The sequence below is a fragment of the Thamnophis elegans genome, chromosome 5 (genome assembly GCF_009769535.1).
Source record: "Thamnophis elegans isolate rThaEle1 chromosome 5, rThaEle1.pri, whole genome shotgun sequence".
NCBI lineage: Eukaryota > Metazoa > Chordata > Lepidosauria > Squamata > Colubridae > Thamnophis > Thamnophis elegans.
The window spans coordinates 99,273,148-99,295,574 of NC_045545.1; the positions used below are offsets into that span (position 1 = coordinate 99,273,148).

General features: G+C 45.6%; 1 protein-coding gene across 1 annotated transcript in view; it reads left to right on the plus strand.

The window, feature by feature from the left end:
• Positions 1–22,427, plus strand: part of TGM2 (transglutaminase 2) — a 125,396-nt gene that overhangs the window by 27,496 nt on the left and 75,473 nt on the right. Inside the window, exons 5-8 of the mRNA XM_032217703.1 lie at positions 11,206–11,334; positions 12,229–12,406; positions 13,156–13,291; positions 21,717–21,820. Of these exons, the coding sequence (XP_032073594.1) occupies positions 11,206–11,334; positions 12,229–12,406; positions 13,156–13,291; positions 21,717–21,820 (547 nt within the window). The remainder of the gene's footprint in view (positions 1–11,205; positions 11,335–12,228; positions 12,407–13,155; positions 13,292–21,716; positions 21,821–22,427) is intronic.

Consider the following 22,427-nt stretch of genomic DNA (forward strand, 5'->3'; position numbering starts at 1 on the left):
CAGGAGAGGCCTGTGAGATTGATCGCTATGCTGTTTTATTCCTTTCACTTTTGTTGATTTGTTGGGAGTAGGTGGTATATAATTTCGCAATTTAATGAGTTTATATGCCACCCAATCCCGGAGGACTCTGGGCTTACAAATACGAAATGAAATAAAAACACACGGGGGGAGAATACAAACAATACGAACAATTTTAAAAAAAACACAACATACATTCGGTTTAACTGGGGGTTGAACCTGATTTGAAAATCAGCAACCCCAGGCCAGCCAGGTTTTGGTGGCTTTTTGGAAGGCCACGGGGGTGGGAAGGGTCCGGATCTCTGCTGGTAGCTCGTTTAATAGGGTAGGAAAGATAAGTTAAGACATATTAATGTAAGAAAAGTATATACAATATAATATAGGTAACACGATTGTCTGATATAAACAGCTAAATATGAATAATTAAGGTCTTGTACACGGAAAGGAGTAAGAAACAAGGTAAAATTGGAATGTGTCGGAGGGGAAATAATAACCGTTAAGATTCACCGATATATAACTGCTGTAAGACAAAACGTTTAGTTCCTGTGTTATTTTAAGTCTTTGTTGATGTGTTTAAATGTTTAAAATAGAAAATCTAAAATAAATAAAGAGATTCAATTAATCATTATCATGTGTCAGCCAGATGTTGGGGCTGGATTTGGCATTGTTGCCTACTTATAAAATCCTTCCCCAGGACCTAAGATGGACAGAGGTGGATGTTTGACGATGTTACAGAGGTCTCCTCGCAGGATATCAGCTGTTCTGAGTTAAGCTGCCTTTTGCAATTGACCGACGGCCAATTTGTCAATGCCGTTGGTGTTCCAGTGGTGCTCCAGATGTTTTAGGATTTCACGCAAGGCTCCTGTCACTTATTGGTCCTACCAATAAGTTTCCTTTTTCTATTTCTGTTTGCATTTTGGGATCTTCTTCACCAGTTCTCCTCTCTTATTCTGCTGTCTCCGCCATCCAGATTTTTCTGTCATCCTTATTGACAATTGTTAAGTCTGGGGTGGCCTATCTCTTTGAGTTCTACAGTCCCAGAATAATTCGGCTTCCTCATTTTCTACGACTTTCTCCATTTTATGGGCCCCACCAGTCCTCGCTTGCAGGCAAAGGATATTCCTTTCGGATCTTCCAGTGCACCATTGTTGCTACTTTCCCATGACGGTGTTTGTAGTCAATCTGGGTGATCTTCTAACACAGTGTTTCTCAACCTTGGCGACTTTAAGTCCTGTGGACTTCAACTCCCAGAATCCCCCAGCCAGCAGAGCTGGCTGGGGGATTCTGGGAGTTGAAGTCCACAGGACTTAAAGTCGCCAAGGTTGAGAAACACTGTTCTAACAGTTGCTAACCAGGCGGTCCACGTTTCTTTCAATTCTGGCTTTGTATACATTTGTCCTTAGGGCTTGTTCTTGGGCAACCAGAATTTATCCCACCGTCTCTTTCTTCAGCTTTCCTGCTCTTAGCCCTTCATAGGTCCTGTTACTATCGGTTTTAGCTTAGTTTAGTTTAGTTTTAATAGATTTGTATGCCGCCCAATCCCGGAGGACTTGCTATTTTTAAAAATGTACTGACGGTGAAAATGCTTTGACTTCCCATGCCACTTTTCCCTTCTTCATTTAGTCTTCCTTGTAGGCCGGTTTAACTTTATCAGTACTCAATAGACCTCTCTATTCTACTAGTTTCCGTGCATCTTATACAACTATCCTTCTGTTGGAGGAAAAATCCGCCTGGTTCAGTTCCAAGTGAGGGGAAAGACACTGCAAACACGGAGACTGATTGGAAAGATGGTTTATTGATGGACGGGACCACATGAGTTTTGAGGTTGAAGACAGGAAGTCTTCAACCTCAACCCTGGGCAGCGGAACACATGGAGTGGAGAGTCAGAGGTATTTACACCCACTCTTGGGCCTTGCCCATGAGCTTCCTGTTCCTGTACAAGAAATGCATTCTATTGGTTGTCGGACTCCCGGGGGACTATGCAGGGGTCATAGGTTGTCTGAGATACATTTGGTTGAACCTTGCTGAGAGATGCAGTGAAGGAGCTTTGTTATGTAGCTCTGTTGACAGGTCATCCTATGATCTCCTGGGGGGCCATGTCTTAATCCCACCACCCTGGAGCTGAAGGCCTTATGTCTTATAGATGGGCTGGCCCAGTCCTGCTGGGGCTATTAAGGAAGGTGGGGGCTGCTTTCCAAGAGCATGTTTCTCCTTTAGGAAAATATAACCGAGCCGAGGTGGCGTAGTGGGTAGAGTGCAGTACTGCAGGCCACTTCAGCTGACTGCTGTCTGCAGTTCAGCGGTTCAAATCTCACCGGCTCAGGGTTGACTCAGCCTTCCATCCTTCCGAGGTGGGTGAAATGAGGACCCGGATTGTTGTTGGGGGCGATATGCTGACTCTGTAAACCGCTTAGAGAGGGCTGAAAGCCCTAGGAAGCGGTATATAAGTCTAACTGCTATTGCTATAACATCCTGCCTTTTTTAAATATTCCCCAAAATATTTCATTCTTCTAGGAGAGTGTGTGTGTGTGTGCTAACTTTCTACACTTCCAATGCCCTCGTTTATTTCTTTAATCATCTGGTGTACTTGCAAGCTTCCACACCCACCGATTTTGCTTGGTCAGCTGTCTATCAAGGTTGCTGCGAGGATGAAGGGCCTGATTCCCCGTCATTATTTCTCTCTCCTTCCTAGCTGGGCCTTTGACTTCTGCTGGAGTCCACTATTCCGGCTGTGTTTCTAATGACTGGAATTTCCTAAGTATTCGTTGCCTTGCTGGTATTTCCTCCCCTGAGTTTGGACTTTAAGATCTTCTTCCAGTCTCTTGATCTGTCCCACTTCTGAGCAGTTCCTTGACTTGATGTTGTCAGTTTGAAGGATGCTCAAGATACAAATAACATTTCATGTTCTTCCCATACATCATCTTGATTGCTTTAATTTTTACTATTTTTCCTTCTCTGGTGATAAGCATGGTACAGTTTGTCCAGTCCAAACTCCATTGCAATGTCTTGGCTGTACATATATGGACAGTAACAGAATAGCAGAGCTGGAAGGGACCTTGTAGGTCATCTAGTCCAGCCCTCCACCCAAACAGGAGACCCTACCCCATTTCTGACAGATGGCATTCCAGTCTCTTCTTAAAAGCCTCCAGGGATGAAGCTCTCACAAACTTCCAAAGGCAACTTCCGTTCCATGGGTTGATTGTTCTCACTGTCAGGAAATTCCTCCTTATTTCCAGGTTGAATCTCTCCTTAGTCAGTTTCCATCCATTATTATCCTTGTCTGGCCTTCGGGTGCTTTAGAAAGTAGTTTGACCCCCTTCCTCCTCTCTGGGGCAGCCCCTCCAATATTGGAAGGCTGCTCTCCTGTCTCCCCTGGTCCTTCTCTTCCCTAAACCAGCCAGGCCCAGTTCCTGCAACTGTTCTTCGTATGTTTTAGCCTCCAATCCCCTTATCATCCTGGTTGCTCTTCTCTGCACTTTTTCCAGAGTCTCAACATCTTTTTCTATAGTGTGGTGACCAAAACTGGATGCAGGACTCTAGGTGTGTCCTTACTAAGGCTTTATAGAGTGGTGTTAGTGCCTCCCTTGATCTTGATTGTATCCCTCTGTTAATGCAACTGAGGATTGCATTGGCTTTTTTGACAACTGATGCACACGGCTGGCTCCTATTTAGCTGGTTGTCCACTAAGACTCCAAGATTATGGGAGTTGCTTGGTCAGCTGTCTGACCAAGGTTGCTGCGAGGATGAAGGGCCTGATTCCCCGTCATTATTTCTCTGAGAGATGGACTATAGTCAGGTGGCTCACAAGAGGGAGGGAGTGGAGGTATCTCAGCCCGGATATCCCGTGTGACAGAAAGAGGCTGACGACAGCCCCTCCTCGGTAGTTTCCCGGAGCAGATTGTAGGTGCAGATAGCTGGGTGTTTACTCTGGCACGGTTTTGCCTAAAGGTGTGAACCAATAAAGAACTCCTCGGCAGGGAAGAATCACAGCTTGTCATTCTTGGTTGAGGACTTGTCAGCTGCCCAGATTCCCATCTTGTGCTGGAACAAAGGCAGAGATTTTCCTGCTTCTTGTATACCTTGGCAACAGACACTCGCAAGGGTTCCGTCTGCCTGACCTCCCAGTCCAACCTGGGGGGGGGGGCTTCATCTCAGCCCGTATTTTAAAAGCTGCTAAAATGTTTCTCCAAGCTCTGGAAAGCCACCAGTTTTTCCCACTTAACTGGATCCAGAATCGGGAGATGCAAATTGCATTTCACTTTGTCCCCTGGAGCCTCCTTTTATTAGGGGTAGTCGGCTTCCCAAAAAGGAACCCTGCCCCCTCCCCAAGTGAGACCAAGATTGATTGATTTTATTATATTTATATGCCGCCCTTTCCCCCCCGAAGGGGACTCAGGGCAGCTAACAACTCAAATCAGGGAAGGGGGGTACAGACAAAAAATTAAAAAACGAAACATAACAATGCATAATTTAAAAACACACGGCAGTCATACCATTCGAGATGGGGACAACAGCTCTTTAGCCCCAGGCCTGTCGGGACAGCCAGGTTTTAAGGGCTATGCGGAAGGTCTGGAGGGTGGTGAGGGTTCGAATCTCCACGGGGAGTTCGTTCCAGAGGGTCGGAGCAGCCACAGAGAAGGCTCTCCTCCGAGTAGTCGCCAGTCGGCATTGGCCGGCGGATGGAACTCGGAGGAGGCCTAATCTGTGGGATCTAATGGGTCTATTGGAGGTAATTGGCAGCAGGCAGTCTCTCAAGTACCCAGGTCCAATACCATGAAGGGCTTTATAAGTGACGACTAGCACCTTGAAGCGTATCCGGAGACCAATAGGCAGCCAGTGCAGCTCGCGGAGGATAGGTGTTACGTGGGTGAACCGAGGTGCACCCACGATCACTCGCGCAGCTGCATTCTGGAAGATTGTTCCACCAAGGAGCCCAATTCAGGAGTGGCTGTTACAAGATGTTCCCTCCGACAGAGAAAGAGAGAGAGCCCGGCGTGTCCAGAGAAATTCCTCTTGTAAAAAAGGTGCATCATCAACTCCCAAAAGAGCATTTGTGCCTCTGGAAGCCTCTCCAAAGGGAGGAGAAGGGACAGATTCATCAACTGGCATTTATAGCCAGTCTGAGGTTTGAAGCAGGAAGTTTAGATGTCCCTGCAGACATTTGGCCCCCGGTCCTGGTTTTCTGGGAGGGCCAGTCGATGGACGAGCCATTTAAAGGCCTGGCTATGATCTGGCCTCTAAATCCCCCCCTTAAATAGCAGTAGACTTAGCAATAGCAGTAAATTTCATCCCCAGCTCATAAAACAGTCACTGAAAGGTCCTTTCATAGCCAGAGATTATCCTACAAAGGGAGCTTTGCCCTTTATTTATTTTTTCATTCACTCGGTTGACCTCGCAGTGGAAACGCTGACAGGAGGAGGGAGAGGAGGAGGAGGAGGAGGGGAAGAGGGGGAGAGGGAGAAGAGGGGGAGGAGGAGGGAGAGGAGAGGGAGGGGAGAGGGGGAGAAGGAGAAGAGGAGGAGGAAGAGGAGGGGGAGAGGAGGAGAAGGGGAAGAAGAGGAGGAGGGGGAGAAGAAGAGGAGGGGGAGAGGAGGAGAAGGGGAAGAAGAGGAGGAGGAAGAGGAGGGGGAGAGGGGGAGAAGGGGAAGAAGAGGAAGAGGAGAGGAAGAGGGGGAGAGGGAGAAGAGGAGGAGGAAGAGGAAGAGGAGGAGGGAGGAAGTCTTGATTCCCAGAGGCAGGATGGACTTTGAATCACCAGGGAACTGGATGTGGAAGCCTTGAACCTACTTAAGGACAGAAAAATCCCACCAGGCGGAAGGACACTCAAAACTATTTGCATTTGCCCTACAAGGCCTAGACAAATATGTGTTTCCTGAGGATGGATTTCCCTGGAGAGGCTCTGATCTGGGATGCTGCTGGGAAATTCACTCTTTTGTGGAGGAATCTGTGATTCTCAACCTTGGTCACGTGAAGATGGGTGGAGTTCAACTCCCAGAATTCCCCAGCCAGGATACTCCTCCTCCTACTCCTACTCCTCTTCCCACTCCTCAGAGAAGATCCATGTTCCATTCCCAAAGGACCTCACCTGCTGCTGGCACCTGAGGACTTGCCTGGAGGAGAGTTGGGGGCCTGTTTGAACCCTGGTCTCCAGACCTTCAGGAATGATGTTGGTTCTTCTCCTCCAACCCAAAATGCCTCAAAAGTGCAGACACCCAAAAGAGTAGATGTGCCAAGAGCTCACGTACCGCAGGGCAAACTTGGTCTGAACAAGAGATCCATTGTCCCCTGCAGGAAATCCACTTCGCTCTATATTATCTTTTATCTGTTGGGAACAAAAGGCAGGTGGACTAATATTTTTCTTTCCGGACAAAAGAAAACTTGACTTTGCGCCAGGGAGAACTTGAGGAAGAGCTGGCTTCAAACTGGATCCAGCCAATTGCTCTTCTAATTGGATCCATCAGATCCAGAGAAACCTAATTTTCATTACTGTAGTGAAAGAGTTAAAATATGACTTAGATCAGTGGTTCCCAAACTTGGCAACATTAAGACTTGTGGACTTCAGCTCCCAGAATTCTCCAGCCAGCTGGATCTATAAGCACCTTCTGAGTGAATCCAGTTCAGATCAAATCCTATCGATCTGACTACACTTTAGTCTAGAGGGAACAATAGACCAACAGAGTTGGAAGGGATCTTGGAAGTCTTCTAGTCCAACCCTTTGCTCGAGCAGGAGATTCAGACAAATGGCTGTCCAGTCTCTTCTTAAAAGCCTCCAGGGATGAAGCTCCCACAACTTCTGGAAGGAAGGCATTCCACGGATTAATTGTCCTCCCTGTTAGGAAATTCCTCCTCAGTTCTCAGTTGCTTCTCTCCTTGATTAGTTTCCACCCATTGCTTCTTGTCCTACCCTCAGGTGCCTTGGAGAATAGTTTGACTCCCTCTTCTTTGTGGCAGCCCCTGAGATATTGGAAGACTGCTATCATGTCTCCCCCTAGTCCTTCTTTCTATCCAACTAAGACATACCCAGTTCCTGCAACCATTTTTGATATGTTTTAGCCTCCAGTCCCCTAATCCTCTTGGTTGCTCTTCTCTGCACTCTTTCTAGAGTCTCCACATCTTTTTTATAATGTGGTGACCAAAACTGGATGCAAATATTCCAAGTGTGGCCTTACCAAGGCATTATAAAGTGGTATTAACCCTTCACGTGTTCTTGATTCTCTCCCTCTGTAAATGCAGTTTCCATCTATTTCTTCTTGTCTGGCCTTCTGGAGCGTTGGAGAATAGATTTCCCCCCCTCTCAAACTGTATGTCTAGTTTAATGAAAAGAAGGACTAGGGGAGACATGATGGAAGTCTTCCAGTATCTCAGGGGTTGCCCCAAAGAAGAGGGAGTCAAACTATTCTCCAAAGCACCTGAGGGTAGAACGAGAAGCAATGGGTGGAAACTAATCAAGGAGAGAAGCAACTTAGAACTGAGGAGAAATTTCCTGACAGTGAGGACAATTAATCAGTGGAACAGAAATTGCCTCCAGAAGTTGTAAATGCCCCAACACTGGAAGTCTTTAAGAAGATGTTGGATAGCCATTTGTCTGAAGTGGTATAGGGTTTCCTGCCTAGGCAGGGGGTTGGACTAGAAGACCTCCAAGGTCCCTTCCAACTCTGCTATTGTATTCTATTCTTTGTGATAGCCCTTCAAATCTTGGAAAACTGCTGTAATCCACACATCTTCACCCTGGACCTTTGACTAGTCAACTTTTTTTTTTCAAAAGGGCTTGGATGTGACCGAGGACACACTAATTCCGCAGATGACACAAGATTAGGAGGAATGACTAATGCTTCTAGGCGAGACGGAGAAGTTCCGAAATATCGAGACAGATTTAAGAGGGATCTCAAGCAAAGAGAAGGAAAGTGAAGGCCCACATCTAGAGAGATGTGGGGAAACATGACTTGGCAACCTCATGTGGGAAAAGGGCTGGGCGTCCTTTTTTAATCAGAAGTTGAAGCCCAGCCAGCCCTGGGATGCAGCTGCTGAGAAGGCCAGCCCTATTTTTAGATGCATTAGTCCCCCATGTGAGAAGGAATTGTCCTCCTCTACTTCATTGTATTTTCCTTGACTTGGCTTTAGGATTCTGCTTTATTTTTATAGAAACATAAAAACATGGAATCGTGGGGTGGATTCGTCCAACTCCATCCCCAGGTTTTTATGGCACTCTCAACAAATGGCTATCAAATCCTTGCTTGAGCAACTATTTTGTTTATTTTATATTTTATTTTACTCCTTACCGTATTATTACGGTTATATTATGTTAGATGGGACGCGGTGGCTCAGTGGCTAAGATGCTGAGCTTGTCGATCAGAAAGGTCGGCAGTTCAGCAGTTCGAATCCCCAGCACCGCGTAACGGAGTGAGCTCTCGTTGACTTGTCCCAGCTTCTGCCAACCTAGCAGTTCGAAAGCAGGTAAAAAATGCAAGTAGAAAAATAGGAACCACCTTTGGTGGGAAGGGAACAGCGTTCCGTGCGCCTTCGGGCATTGAGTCATGCTGGCCACATGACCACGGAAACGTCTTCGGACAGCGCCGGCTCTTCAGCTTTGAAACGGAGATGAGCACCGCCCCCTAGAGTTGGAACAACTACTAGCACATACGTGCAAGGGGAACCTTTACCTTTATGTTATGTTATATTATGTTGTGTTGTGTTTATGTTTGTGTTGTTATTTTTACCGCAGCCTTTGTTCAGGGGTGTTGTTTGTGGCAACCTCTTTGTCTGGCTAACTTCCATTAGGACTTGAAGCTACTTCGATGCCCCTACACAATAGGTGGCTCTTTGATCAATAGCATCCTCTCGGCCTCCATCCTGGAGCCCAGAATCTGGAAGGAAGGGACCTTGGAGGTCCTCTAACCCAACCCCCTTTCCGAGGCAAGAGTTCCATATACCACCCCAATCCAAAGGATCTCCAAGTCTGTATCTGGAACTCTCCAGGGATGGAGCACCCACAACGTCTCGACTTTCTTGAACAAAGTTTGGGGACATCCTTGCTCAGGGTTACAAGACTCCAAGACTTGGAGAGATAAGCAGAGTGTGCCAAGATCTCCTACAGAGTTGGCACCTCCTGCCTTCCCTCAGTCTGTGGGGCGGGGGGGGGGGATTCTGGGGAAGTGCCTCCGTTCCTGGCAATGTTTTTGGGCTTCGTGGCCAGGAGGGGATTTGGGGGTGAGATTGGGTGGGTCCTCCAGGTACATACCAGGTGACTGAAAACAAAAGGCATCTTGTTGTGGCTAATGGCTTACAAATTGCCAAGTATTTGACGAGTTCTGTCCTGTCCCTCCGGAGGTGCCATTGAAGCCCGTCGGAGGGGAGAACATCCGTCATCCTGAGCACACAAAGGGCTTACAAGGAAATGTATATTTTAGGTGTAGCCTTGGCTGCCCTCGCTCTGAGCCCTGCCTAGAAAAGCAGAGAATTAGAGAGAAAAAGGTTGGCTTGATAGATATACAGACAGATATAAATCCCACTTACAAAGCTGAGGCAAGCAGAACAACAGAGCTGGAAGGGACCTTGGAGATCTTCTAGTCCAACCCCCTGCTCAAGCAGGGAATACTATACCATTCTGGGCAAGGGCCTCTCCAGTCTCTTCTTAAGAACCTCCAGTAATAGAGCACCTACAACATCTGGTGGCAAGCAGTTCCACTGGTTAATTGTCCTCACTGTTAGGAAGTTTCTCCTTACTTCCAGGTTGATTCTCTCCTTAATGAGTTTCTATCCGTTGCTTCCTGTCCTGCCTTCAGATGCTTTGGAGAATAGCTTGACTCCTTCTTTGGTGCAGCCCCTCAAATAAATTTAACAAATAAACAAATACTAAATAGTAATTTTTACTTATTTATTTATTAGATATACATAAGGGTCAAATAAATTTAACAAATAAATAAATACTAAATAGCCATTTTTTATTTATTTATTAGATATAGATAAGTGTCAAATACATTTAACAAATAAATACTAAATAGTAATTGCTATTTATTTATTAGATATAGATAGGCAGGAAATAAATTTAACAAATAAATACTGAATAGCAATTTTTATTTATTTATTAGATTTAGATTTATTTAGATTGAGATAAATTTAACAAATAAATTGATTTAGATAAATTTAACATAAATAAATACTAAATAGCAATTTATATATTTTTTTAGATATAGATAGTGGCAAATAAATTTAATAAATACATAAATAAATACTCAATAGCCATTTTTATTTATTTATTTATTAGATATGGATATGTGGCAAATAAATTTAACAAATAAATAAATACTAAATAGCCATTTTTATTTATTTATTAGATATAGATAAGTGTCAAATACATTTAACAAATTAAATACTAAATAGTAATTGCTATTTATTTATTAGATATAGATAGGCAGGAAATAAATTGAACGAATAAATACTGAATAGCAGTTTTTATTTATTTATTAGATTTAGATTTATTTAGATTGAGATAAATTTAACAAATAAATTGATTTAGATAAATTTAACAAATAAATAAACACTAAATAGCAATTTGTATTTATTTATTAGATATAGATAGTGGCAAATAAATTTAATAAATACATAAATACTGAATAGCCATTTTTATTTATTTATTAGATATAGATAGGCGGCAAATAAATTTAACGAACGAATAAATATTGAACGGCAAATTTTATTTATTTGTTGGATTTATTTGACACCCATCTGCCCTTGAGGGGACTCTGAGCGGCTTACAACCTTAAAATAAAAGCTATAGGACTGTAACCCATAAATATTTCTAAAAACAATAAAATGGATTTACAAGCGATAGTAAGATTACAGTTTTGAAAGGGGGAAAGAGGGAGCAGGATGCGGAGGGGTGGAGTGGGAAATAAATAGACCACGACTTGCCCCTGCTTGAAGGAGATCCGTGGTGGGCAGGAAGGCCATCTTCTGGGGCCAAAGCTCCTGAGGTCTCCAGGCGCTGGGCACTGTCCACCAGAACGAGGCAGAGGACTCATGGCCATGGTTCCTCCTTGTTCTCTGGCTATCGAGGGTTTAGCCACAAGGTAAAGACTCCATTGATGCATTGGTGACTGGCTAAGGACCAAGAAACCACCAGATGTTTCTGTTGAAGGCCACCAGCTCCATCTCACGTCTCTCATCTTCTTGTCTCCCCCGAAATAGTTTGAAGAGGACATTTTGGACATCTGCTTGCAGTTGCTGGACACCAACCCCAAGTTCCTCCTCAATCAAGACAAGGACTGTTCTCGACGCAACAGCCCCGTCTACATCAGCAGGGTGGTGAGCGCCATGGTAAGACCCCCACACGGACCTCTGCCCTGCCCTAAATGAGAAAGGACAGAGTGGGTTTCTGGGCCAGGTTGGACTAGCCATTTCTTGACAGAGGAAGACCAAATCCAAAAAGATCTTCCCACCTTTTCTGATTTTGCTGAAATCAACTCCTGCGTTGAAATCAACAAGGTTTAAAATGTTATCCAAGATCCAACAAGGTGGAACTATTTTGTAAACTTGATTTATGGCAAACTTGTGTTGAGGGGTCCTTGGTGCTCTCTGCCCTTGGTTGTTTTCTTGCAGACATTTCGTTACCAAACTAGGGAACATCATCAGTGCTAGAAGGGAGTGGGGTTTGTGGAGAGGAGGAGGAGGAGGAGGAGGAGGAGGAGGAGGAGGAAGAAGAAGACGAAGAAGAGGAGGAGGAAGAAGAAGAAGACGAAGAGTCCTATGGGGTCCTTGGTGCTCTCTGCCCTTGGTTGTTTTCTTGCAGACATTTCGTTACCAAACTAGGGAACATCACCAGTGGTAGAAGGGAGTGGGGTTTGTGGAGAGGAGGAGGAGGAGGAGGAGGAGGAGGAGGAGGAGGAGGAGGAGGAGGAGGAGGAGGAGGAGGAGGAGGAGGAGGAGGAGGAGGAGGAGGAGGAGGACAGGGAGGTCCTGGACGCTGAGCTTGGTTGTTTTCTTGCAGACATTTCGTTACCAAACTAGGGAACATCATCAGTGCTGGAAGGGAGGGAGGTTTGTTGTCAATTTACCATACTCCCTACCAGAACTGATCTAGGCCTACAAGAAAAACTTCTAAGCTCAGAGAACACCAAGGACCTCTCAGTTCAACCCTGAGTTCCAAATGTTTTTCTTTCTCTGTTGAAACTTGTGTTGTTTCACACCGAGCCATTGCTTCCCCGGCTGCAGGTCAACTGCAACGATGACAAAGGGGTCCTTTTCGGACGCTGGGACAACCGCTATGCCGATGGGATCAGCCCCACGACCTGGAGTGGGAGTGTGGACATTCTACGGAGGTGGCAGAAGTACGGATGCCAGCCGGTTCGATACGGGCAATGCTGGGTCTTCGCCGCAGTGGCCTGCACAGGTGAGAATCCATGACAGGTCGAGACGCTGCCCAGGTGGTCACCATCACGATGGTAACAGCTGAGAAGTTCCAGAGATGTCCTAAAGCTGCTTTTCCCAAAAGTCAACAGGACTTTCTCGGGTTTTTTTATTTGATAACATTTCGCTTCTCACCCAAGAATCTAGCGGGGAGGGAAGGATTTATATTCCTTGTAGACTGTTGGTCATTTGAATTATTTTAGAGAGTCGTTGAGGCCACCTGGAGGTTTATCTGTGTCCTCAGGGTCATCTGAGTGGTGCAAATGGATGTGGGGCCTTCTTCAGATCTGCACATGTCTCACTGGCATTGAAAAACGAAACATCCAGACAAAAACCGAGCAATGTGGTATAGGCAATACAATGCAGTGAGCCGTGTGTAGATCGGTACATTGGGGGAAACAAAACAACCACTTCACAAAGGCATGGAGCAACATAGGAGAACAAACCCATCAGGACATGCGCAGGTGGGCAGGGCGCATTGCATTGTGGGTGCAAGGCAAGTACAGGCACAATTGTGGCAGAAGTTTAGAAAAAGGTTCGATCAAAACCTTCTGGGGGCACCGAGACCAAAGCCGCGTGTTGGGTGCAGGAAAGAGGCTTCCACAGGCAGGGAGGCCAATGTCAGTTGACAACCAGACATTTCCTCCGGCTTCCCAGAGGGAGGCCGGGGTTCTCCTGTCAGGGGGCCGGAGAGACGCTGAACGGGGTGTTTTCTTCTCCCCGCTTGCCCAGTGCTCCGCTGCCTCGGGATCCCGACTCGCGTGGTGACCAACTATAACTCCGCCCACGACACCAACGGGAACTTGACCATCGAGCAATATTTGGACGAGAACGGGAAGCTGCAGAAGGGCAACCGGGAGCTCATCTGGTGAGTGACGGGAGGGAGTGGGAAGGGCGGCAGGGGGGGGGCTCCTCCTCTAGTCCAACTGCACTCCCTACTGGCACTGATGATGTTCCCTAGTTGGGTCATAAAATGTCTGCAAGGAAATAACCAGGCTCAGAGATCACCAAGGACTGCACAGTCCTCCTTCCTTCCTTCCTTCCTTCCTCCCTCCCTCCCTCCCTCCCTCCCTTCCTTCCTTCCTTCCTTCCCTCCCTCCCTCCCTCCCTCCCTCCTCCTCCTCCTCCTCTTCTTCACTCCCTTCTGGCACTGATGATGTTCCCTAGTTGGGTCATAAAATGTCTGCAAGGAAATAACCAGGCTCAGAGATCACCAAGGACTGCACAGTCCTCCTTCCTTCCTTCCTTCCTTCCTTCCTTCCTTCCTTCCTTCCTTCCTTCCTTCCCTCCCTCCTCCTCTTCTTCACTCCCTTCTGGCACTGATGATGTTCCCTAGTTGGGTAATGAAACGTCTGCAAGAAAACAACCTCCAATCGGACTTCCTGGGGGCATGGCCTGTTGCCGAGGAGGGCTCCACCGAGCTCCTCAGAGATCTGGTCTGTATATCTAAATAAGATCATAGATAGCACCCCTTTTTGGCTAAGAAAGGGGCAGGGAGGATAGCTCCGTAGACTAGGGTCTATTCGTAAGCCACAGCCTTTTTTTTTTTTGGGCTGTGGAAGAGATTAGATCCAGCCGAAGCGGAGCTTTTATCTCCGGCCAGTTCTTCTCAGCTGCCTTTTTTTTTTTGGCAGCCCCAGACAGGCTAGCCCCCCCCAGGACAAAACAAAGTTTTTTCAAGCTAGAATTGATACGGGAGGGTACCACCCCTGTGAGATTTATGCTTTTATTACTATCTTAAATACCAGCTCCATTCGTCTTAAAGACTTCTTTGTTTAAATAGACTTCAAAATGGCGATTTCTCTCCGTGGATGATTACTGGATGTACTTAGCCGGGTTTATCTTCCTGCAGACTGCTCCTTAACAAAATAAACTCTTTTTCTTTGGAAATAGAGGGGAGTGAAGCGCTGCTTACTTGTTTATTTATTATGGCACCCAGATCAAAGAAGCGTCTTGCTACAAATGTATCTAAAGAATTTAAAGAATCTTTTCTGGAAACACAGCCTTTGTCTCCTACGCCCTCTACTGGAGAAGTTTTAACACAGGAATATCTCTTTAAAATGTTTAATGCCTTTAAACAAGAAATTCAGGAATTTGTATTGCAACTTTATGATGATCTAAAATCTAAAGTTAATCAAATGAAGGCGAATACGTTTGCAGCCGTGTCTGCCCTCTCAGATTACTCTGCTGAAATAGAGAACAAATTGGAAAGTCTGGAGAAGGCTAATTTTAATTTGACTACCAATATTCAAATTTTACAAGAAAAAATTAGAAATAACGAAGATCAGCTTATGATGTTAAATTTTAATAGGAAGGCATTTGCAATTAGAGTCAGAGGATTCCGTGAAAAGGAGCAAGAGGATTTGAAACAGACCTTTGCTGAAGCCTTCAGCCATGCGCTGGGAAGCCCGGGACTTAACTTTGATTGGCAGATTCGGAAAATCTATCGCCAGAACTCATTGATAGCGGAACAGCGACAACTCCCGAGGGACATAATTATACATTTTTCCACAAAAGAATCTAGAAATGCGATTGTGCAAAAGTTTCATAATAACAGTTTTCGAGTTGAAGGCCAGGACCTGATTGTTTTCAAAGATATTCCTTTTCAGATGTTGAAGGCAAGAAGGAATTACACCTTTTTAACTAAGGAGCTTAGGAGTCAACAGATTCGATACAGATGGGAGGCCCCTGCCGGTATTACAGTTACATTTGAGAATCAAAGATTTCGTCTTAACTCTGTTTCGGAGGCTCAAGATTTCTATTGTAGGATTCTGAAGGCGGGACTTCCTGACGCGCTAGGAAGAGAGGAGAGACAAGCGGAAGGAGAAAGCAAACGGCTGGCCATGCGGCTGCAAGATGGAGGGGGCAGCCCCTCCTCCCTCAGAGAAGCAGAAGAACGCAGATCGAGAATTTAGATACTTCAAAAGACTTCCTAAAGTTGAGGACTGAATGGGGGTTTGAGACCTCTCTCCGGTAGAAAAAGTGGACTAATTTTTATCAGAAGGGAAAGCTGGGTGAAACTACTTTGAGCTAGATTCTAAAGTAACGTTAGCATAAATTTGATAGTGGTTAAAAGAATGCGGAATGATTTATGTTGTTTAAACTTTGTTAGATGGGATTATTTTAAAATAGAAGGTTAACTGACTCTTGCTGAAAGTATTATTTGAATATGATCCATGCTATTTAACTTTTATTTGAAGGGAAAGTTGGTTGTAATAGTTCTGAGTCACTTTTTAAATAAACGCTAGTATAAATTTGATAGTGGTAAATATCAGACAAGCAAGAGATGAGGGTAAAATGCATGTGGAATGAACTACGTTATTTGTGGTAAATATCAGACAAGCAAGGGAAGAGGGCAAAATCTACGTTGTTTAAAGCTTATTAGAACAGGAAGCCGCTTGGGAAGATAACTGTAAAAAGAATGCAGAATGACTTATGTTGTTTAAACTCTGTTAGAAGGGACTACCTTAAAATAGAAGGTTAACTGACTCTTGCTGAAAGTATTATTGGAATATGTGGAATGATTCATGCTACAAATCATTCTGAGTTATATTTTAAACAAATGCTAGTATAAATTTGATAGTGGTAAATATCAGACAAGTGAGGGATGAAGGTAAAATGAATGTGGAATGAACTAAGTTATTTATTATTTTGAATTACTGTTTGAAAAAGGGGTAAAGAAAGATTATTTACGTTGTTTAAATTTTACTAGAAGGGAAAGTTTGATTACTTGTCTGTAAAGTTATATTTGAATATATGGCATGAACCACGCTGCTTAAATTTTATTGGAAGGGATCATGAGGTTTAGGAAGGGAACGGGAGAGTCTACAGAAGGTTGGGGTAAATAGCAAAGAAGTAAGAGATGAGAATAAAATATAGATAGAATGATTTATACTATTTAAGCATAGATAAAGATGGGGGGCTGAGATCAACACAAAGAGTGGTTTCCCTTTTTTTTTTTTTTTTCTCTTTTCTCTTTTCTTTTTTTCCTTTTTTTTTTTTTTTTTCTTTCTCTGTTTTTTTTTCTTTTGATATATTACTTTTATTTTTTAATCCATATGTACACAAGATATTTTAGACAGAAGGTAGCGCCAGGTGTGGGCCCTGGGAAGTCGGGAGGATTAGGGATGGGGATTGTGGGGGGTGGGGTGGGGGGGTGTTAACATAGTTTTAATAAGAACAAGAATGTATTTATATACGGTGGTTCTTTTTTTTTTTTTATCATTATGGCTAGCAAATACTAACACTCTCAACTACCGCAAGGCTAACACAACTCCTTCCCCCCCACACACACACACACAATCCTAAGTCCTAAAACTCATCCTTTTCTGCGGAAAGCCAGCCTTACAAGCTGCCCCCACATTTCAGGACACGGAGCTGCTGGCCTCACCTGCATAACTCCCTCCGTCCCGTCTGCACCGCGGGCGAGATGGGGTGACTCAGCGCTGGGACACCCCCCCTTTCCTGCCCCTCCCTCTGCTCACTTCCTCTCCCCCTTTCCTTCCTCCTCCCCCCCCCAAGGTTTTGCAGCTTCACCCTTGACCTCAGCACCCTGTTTGCTCAAGGACCCCGCTAACACGGGCAAAGGCCGTCAATGGGACCCCCAGCCGGAACACAGAAAAGCCTTAATCTTGTTTTTTCAGGCAGCCTGATTGCTAATCTCCCAGTCCGTCCTTTTCAATTTCTCCTTCGTGAGTTGTGTAAGGGGGAGGATTTGCTCTTCCTTCCCTAAGCAAAAGGCTCGGTTTCCAATTTATTTCTTTATTTGGGTTTTGCCTTTTTCTCATGGGTGGGTGGGGTGGTTTCTCTTCCCCAAACTGCCTCTTACCAGCACGATGCTTCCCCAGCCACAGAAGGGCCGTCACCCTCCCAGATAACGTCCTTTTGCTCTGAGCTTTTCTAAGAAAATTTCAGGGCTTCTCGGAAATCAGTACCGTTATTATTATTACTATTTTTATTTTTGTAATATAAGACACCTCAGGCGAAGCAGAGAGCTGGGACTTCCCCAAGGGAGGCCTCTGGCTCTGATGTTTGGTGTTCGTTTGTTTATAAGCAGTCCTCGACTTAGGACGGCAGTTGAGCCCAACATTTCCATGGCAGTTTTTAAGTCAGGTTTGCCCCCTTTCACAACCTTTCTTGCCGCCGCTGTTAAGTGAATCGCTGCCGTTGTTCATTGAGTCACCCGCTTGTTAACTGGATCTGATTTCCTCGTGGACTTTGCGTGTCAGAAGGTCGCAAACTGGGACCACGCGTCCCTAGGACACGGCGGCCGTCATAAATACGGGTCAGTTGCCAAGCATTTCGATTTGGATCATGTGACCAGGGAAATACTGCAATGGTCGTAAGCGTGAAAAACGGTCGTGAGTCACTGTTTTCAGCGGCGGCGTAACACTGGTCACTACATGAATGGCTGTAAGTCAACAACTCTTATAACAGTTGCAAGAAAAAGTATGTGAACCCCTTGGGATTACGTGGAGTTTTGCATGAATTGGTCATAAAGTGTGCTCTGGACTTCATCTAAGTCACAACAATAGACAAACACATTCTGCTGAAAATAATACTACACAAACATTAGATGTTGCCATGGTTTAATTGCACATAACATGTAAACATTCACAGGGAGGAAAAAGTATGTGAACCACATACTTAATAACTGGTTGACCCTCCTTTGGCAGCAATAACCTCAACCAAACGTTTCCTGTAGTTGCAGATCAGACCTGCACAACGATCTGGAGTAATTTTGGACCACTCCTCTTCACAAAACTCTTTCAGTGTATCAATATTCTTGGGATGTCTGGTGTGAATGGCTCTCTTAAGTTCATGCCACAGCATTTCAATCGGGTTGAGGTCAGGACTCTAACTGGGCCACTCCAGAGGGCGTATTCTGTGCTGTTGAAGCTATTTTTGTGTTGACGTACTTGTATGCTTTGGGTCATTGTCCTGTTGCATCACCCATCCCCTGCGGAGCTTCAGTTGGCAGACAGATGTGCGATTTCTCCGCGGGTCGCCCATGAGGCCAATGATGAAGGAAGACTCAGAGGCAGGTCTTCTCTCGGGATGAGCCGACCCAGAACAGAGTCCGGAGGCCTCTTTTATTGAGCATACACAAGGAAAGGGTGGAGTCACCCTTTCCTTGTGTAGGTGGCGCCAAGGTGGCGCAGTGGTTAAATGCAGCACTGCAGGCTACTGCTAGATCAGCAGTTCAGCGGTTCAAATCTCACCGGCTCAGGGTTGACTCAGCCTTCCATCCTTCCGAGGTGGGTAAAATGAGGACCCAGATTGTTGGGGGCAATATGCTGACTCTCTGTAAACCGCTTAGAGAGGCCTGAAAGGCCTATGAAGCGGTATATAAGTCTACTGCTATTGCTATTGTCACGTGGTCTATGTGGACCAATCATGATTGTACCAGTCTATGGTATATGGTAACTCATTCACTTCCATGTAGACCTCTGAACCTAGAGAATGCCCATAGTCAGCAAATAAATCTTTTACTAGCATGCAAACTTCTGACCCCTAGTTGATACTGCAGAGTCAGCACGCAAACTTTTGACCCCTAGTTAGTGCTGAGAGTTAACCAGTTGTGACCTCTGACCTACTTAGTGCTTAGAGTTAAGAGTTTGTGACTTCTGCCCTACTTAATGCTTCAGAGTCAGCAGTTTGTATTACTGATCTTATGGTAAATGATTACTGCTGTTGTATACAGAGCCGAGGTGCCACAGTGGTTAGGGTGCAGCACTGCAGGCCACTTTAGCTGACTGTTATCTGCAGTTCGGCGGTTCAAATCTCACCGGCTCAGGGTTGACTCAGCCTTCCATCCTTCCGAGGTGGGTGAAATGAGGACCCAGACTGTGGGGGCGATATGCTGACTCTGTAAACCGCTTAGAGAGGGCTGGAAGCCCTATGAAGTGGTATATAAGTCTAACTGCTATTGCTATTGCTATTGCTATTGCTATACGTGTTCCAGCATAGCTATGCATGCCTACACTTATGTTACAACACAGATGGTCGTACGTTTTCCTGCAAAATGTCTTGATAAACTCTGGAATTCATTTCCCCATCAATGACAACAATCCGTCCAGGCCCTGAGGCAGCAAAGCAGCCCCAAACCATGATGCTCCCTCCGCCATGTTTTTACAGTGGGGATGAGGTTTTGATGTTGGTGTGCTGTGCCTTTTTTTCTCCACACATAGTGTTGTGTGTTTTTCCCAAACAACTCAATTTTGGTTTCATCTGCCCACAGTATATTTTGCCAGTAGTGCTGTGGAAGATCCAGGTGCTCTTTTGCAAACTTCAGACGTGCTGCAATATTTTTTTTTTTGGACAGCAATGGCTTCCTCCGTGGTGTCCTCCCATGTACTCCATTCTTGTTTAATGTTTTCCTTATTGTAGATGTGTCTACAATGGAGGGAGGGAGGGGTATACATTAGGCTAGACAAGAATTTGGTGGTAAACTAGAACTATTTTGACACACAGACAAAAATTGCACTCCGATGCCTCACTGATTGAGGAATGATGAAATGTTTGTTTTAAAAGAAAATAAAACTTTGAACCTTAAAAAAAAATAAAAAAAAGAGTTGGGAAATAGGAAAGAGATCCATACATCACGATCATCTTGCCCAGATCCTGCCGTAACTTGCGTCATTGGCCGAATGACCTCATGGAGGGTGGGAGGTGCCATGACTGCCCTTGACCCTTCCAGAGGCTTTGATCCTCTTGGTCTGGATCATTGACCGGCTTAATTGAGCTTTGCAGTATCCTGGCCAGAGGTTGGTGGGAACCTGGGACTTCTCCAGTCACAACGGGAAGCGAAGGCTCTTTCCTAACCAGGAAATCTGGAGCTCCTTGCGTGGCCACAACCTCCACCGCCTCCCAAATTGTGCAATTCAAGATCCCGATTATTATTATGATGGTTGATTGCAGCATCAGACAGATGTTCAGACCAGATTTGTCATTTTTGTCCAGCTGTGAAGGACTCCGGGCAGACAGATGTGGCTGTTTGGCCGGGTTAGATATAATACAGGAGTGGGTCGCAGCCAGCATTACAGCTGGTTCGCTGTGAGTGCCATTTTGCGCACGCACATGCAGGGCATGCGTTATGCGCGTGTGCGCAATTGCTGAGAAACTGTTCTCCACATGTGCAGAACATTAAAAACAGAGTAAAAACCATGCCGGCAACAGGGAACCGGTTCAGGGGCGTGGCCAGCCTGCTGTCTCTACCAGTTCGGCAACACAATTTTCCGTTACCAACCCTCCTCTCATGTAACGTCACAGGATGTGAGCTGTTCCAAGTCAAGCTGCCTTTTGCAATTGACCGATGGTAATTGGGTCAATGCCGATGTTGTTGTTGTTGTTGTTGTTGTCGTTGTTTGTTGCATAGCCGGCTGGATGCTCAGACTGGATTTGGCAGTTTTGTCCACCTCTTGAGTGCTTCCCAAGGACCTGCAAAAGGCAGATGTGGTCATTTGATGATGTTAGATGCAGAAGATAAGCCGCTCTGAGTACAGCTGCCTTTTGCAATTGACTAATAGGGATTTTGTCAATGCCGCTGGTATTCAAGATATGCTCCAGATCAGTGGTGAAATTTATTTCTTTTGCCACCGGTTCTATGGGTGTGGCTTGGTGGTGGTGGTGTCATGTGACTGGGTGGGCATGGCCAACGTTTTTCACTTTTCAAAGCACTTTTTTCCTACCTATTTGCCCGAATCGGCAGGAAAAAAATGCTTTAAAAAGTGGGGGGGAAAGTTTCCGACAGTCACGTGAATCAGCTGTGAGCCGAACATTTGTCGGAACCTTCCCCCCCACACACACACACTTTATAAAGGATACTTTACTACTGGTTCTGGTGAACTGGTAGCATTTCACCCCTGCTCCAGATGTTTTAGGATTGCACCCAAGGCACCTCTCCCTATTGGCTCCCCCTTTGCTTTCTTTTTCCACAGTCATTAATTATAGAGGATTATGTTTGCAACACACAAACACCTTTCCCAGCAGTGGTTCAAGATTTGCTCCCTGTGGTTGCTCAGCCAAGGGCCCTGAGTCAGGTAGACCATTTTATTACCGGGGGTCTACCTTGTCTACCTACTACCTTGTTCTGTAGATGATGGAGAATGTGCAATGAATCCAGGCCTCCTATCCCTGGGAGCCCAGTGGACATTTCCATCCTGTATAACCTCAGAAGGAATGTGGAGGAGGAGGAGGAGGAGGAGGAGGAGGAGGAGGAGGAGGAGGAGGAGGAGGAGGCTGTGCCTGGATCTCCTCAATTGTTCTTTCTCCTTTTCTTCTCCTTGACCCAGGAATTATCATTGCTGGGTGGAATGTTGGATGGCCCGTCCAGACCTTCCCAGCGGCTATGACGGATGGCAGGCCTTGGACCCAACTCCGCAGGAAAAGAGTGAAGGTGAGCGATGGAGAGGTTGTGCTACCAGGTCTCCCCCAAAAGGCTAAGGGAGGGTCTGGGATGGACCTGCCACGTCCACACTTGGAACACGGCATCCAGCCCTGATGTCAAAAAAGATGGGTGGGACTCTGGAAAGAGTGCAGGGAAGAGCAACAAAGATGATCAGGGGACTGGAGGATAACAATGAATGAAGAACGGTGGCAGGAATTGGGAATGTCTAGCTTAATGAAAGGAGAATAACAGAATAACAGAGATGGAAGAGACCTTTTAGGGCATCTAGTCCAATGAAACAGGAGACTTTACACATCATTTCTGACCAATCTCTTCTTGGAAGCCTCCAGTGATGAAGCTCCCACAACCTCCGAGGGCAACTTCTCTTCCATGGGTGGATTGTTCTCACTGTCAGAAATTTCCTCCTTATTTCCAGGTTGAATCTCTCCTGGATTAGTTTCCATCCATTGCTCCTTCTCTGGCCTTCGGGTGCTTCGGAGAATAAATTAACCCCTACCCCATCCCACCCTCTTCTTTGTGGCAGCCCCTGAGATATTGGAAGATGCTCTCCTGTCTCCCCTGGTCCTTTTCTTCCCTAGACCAGCCAGGCCCAGTT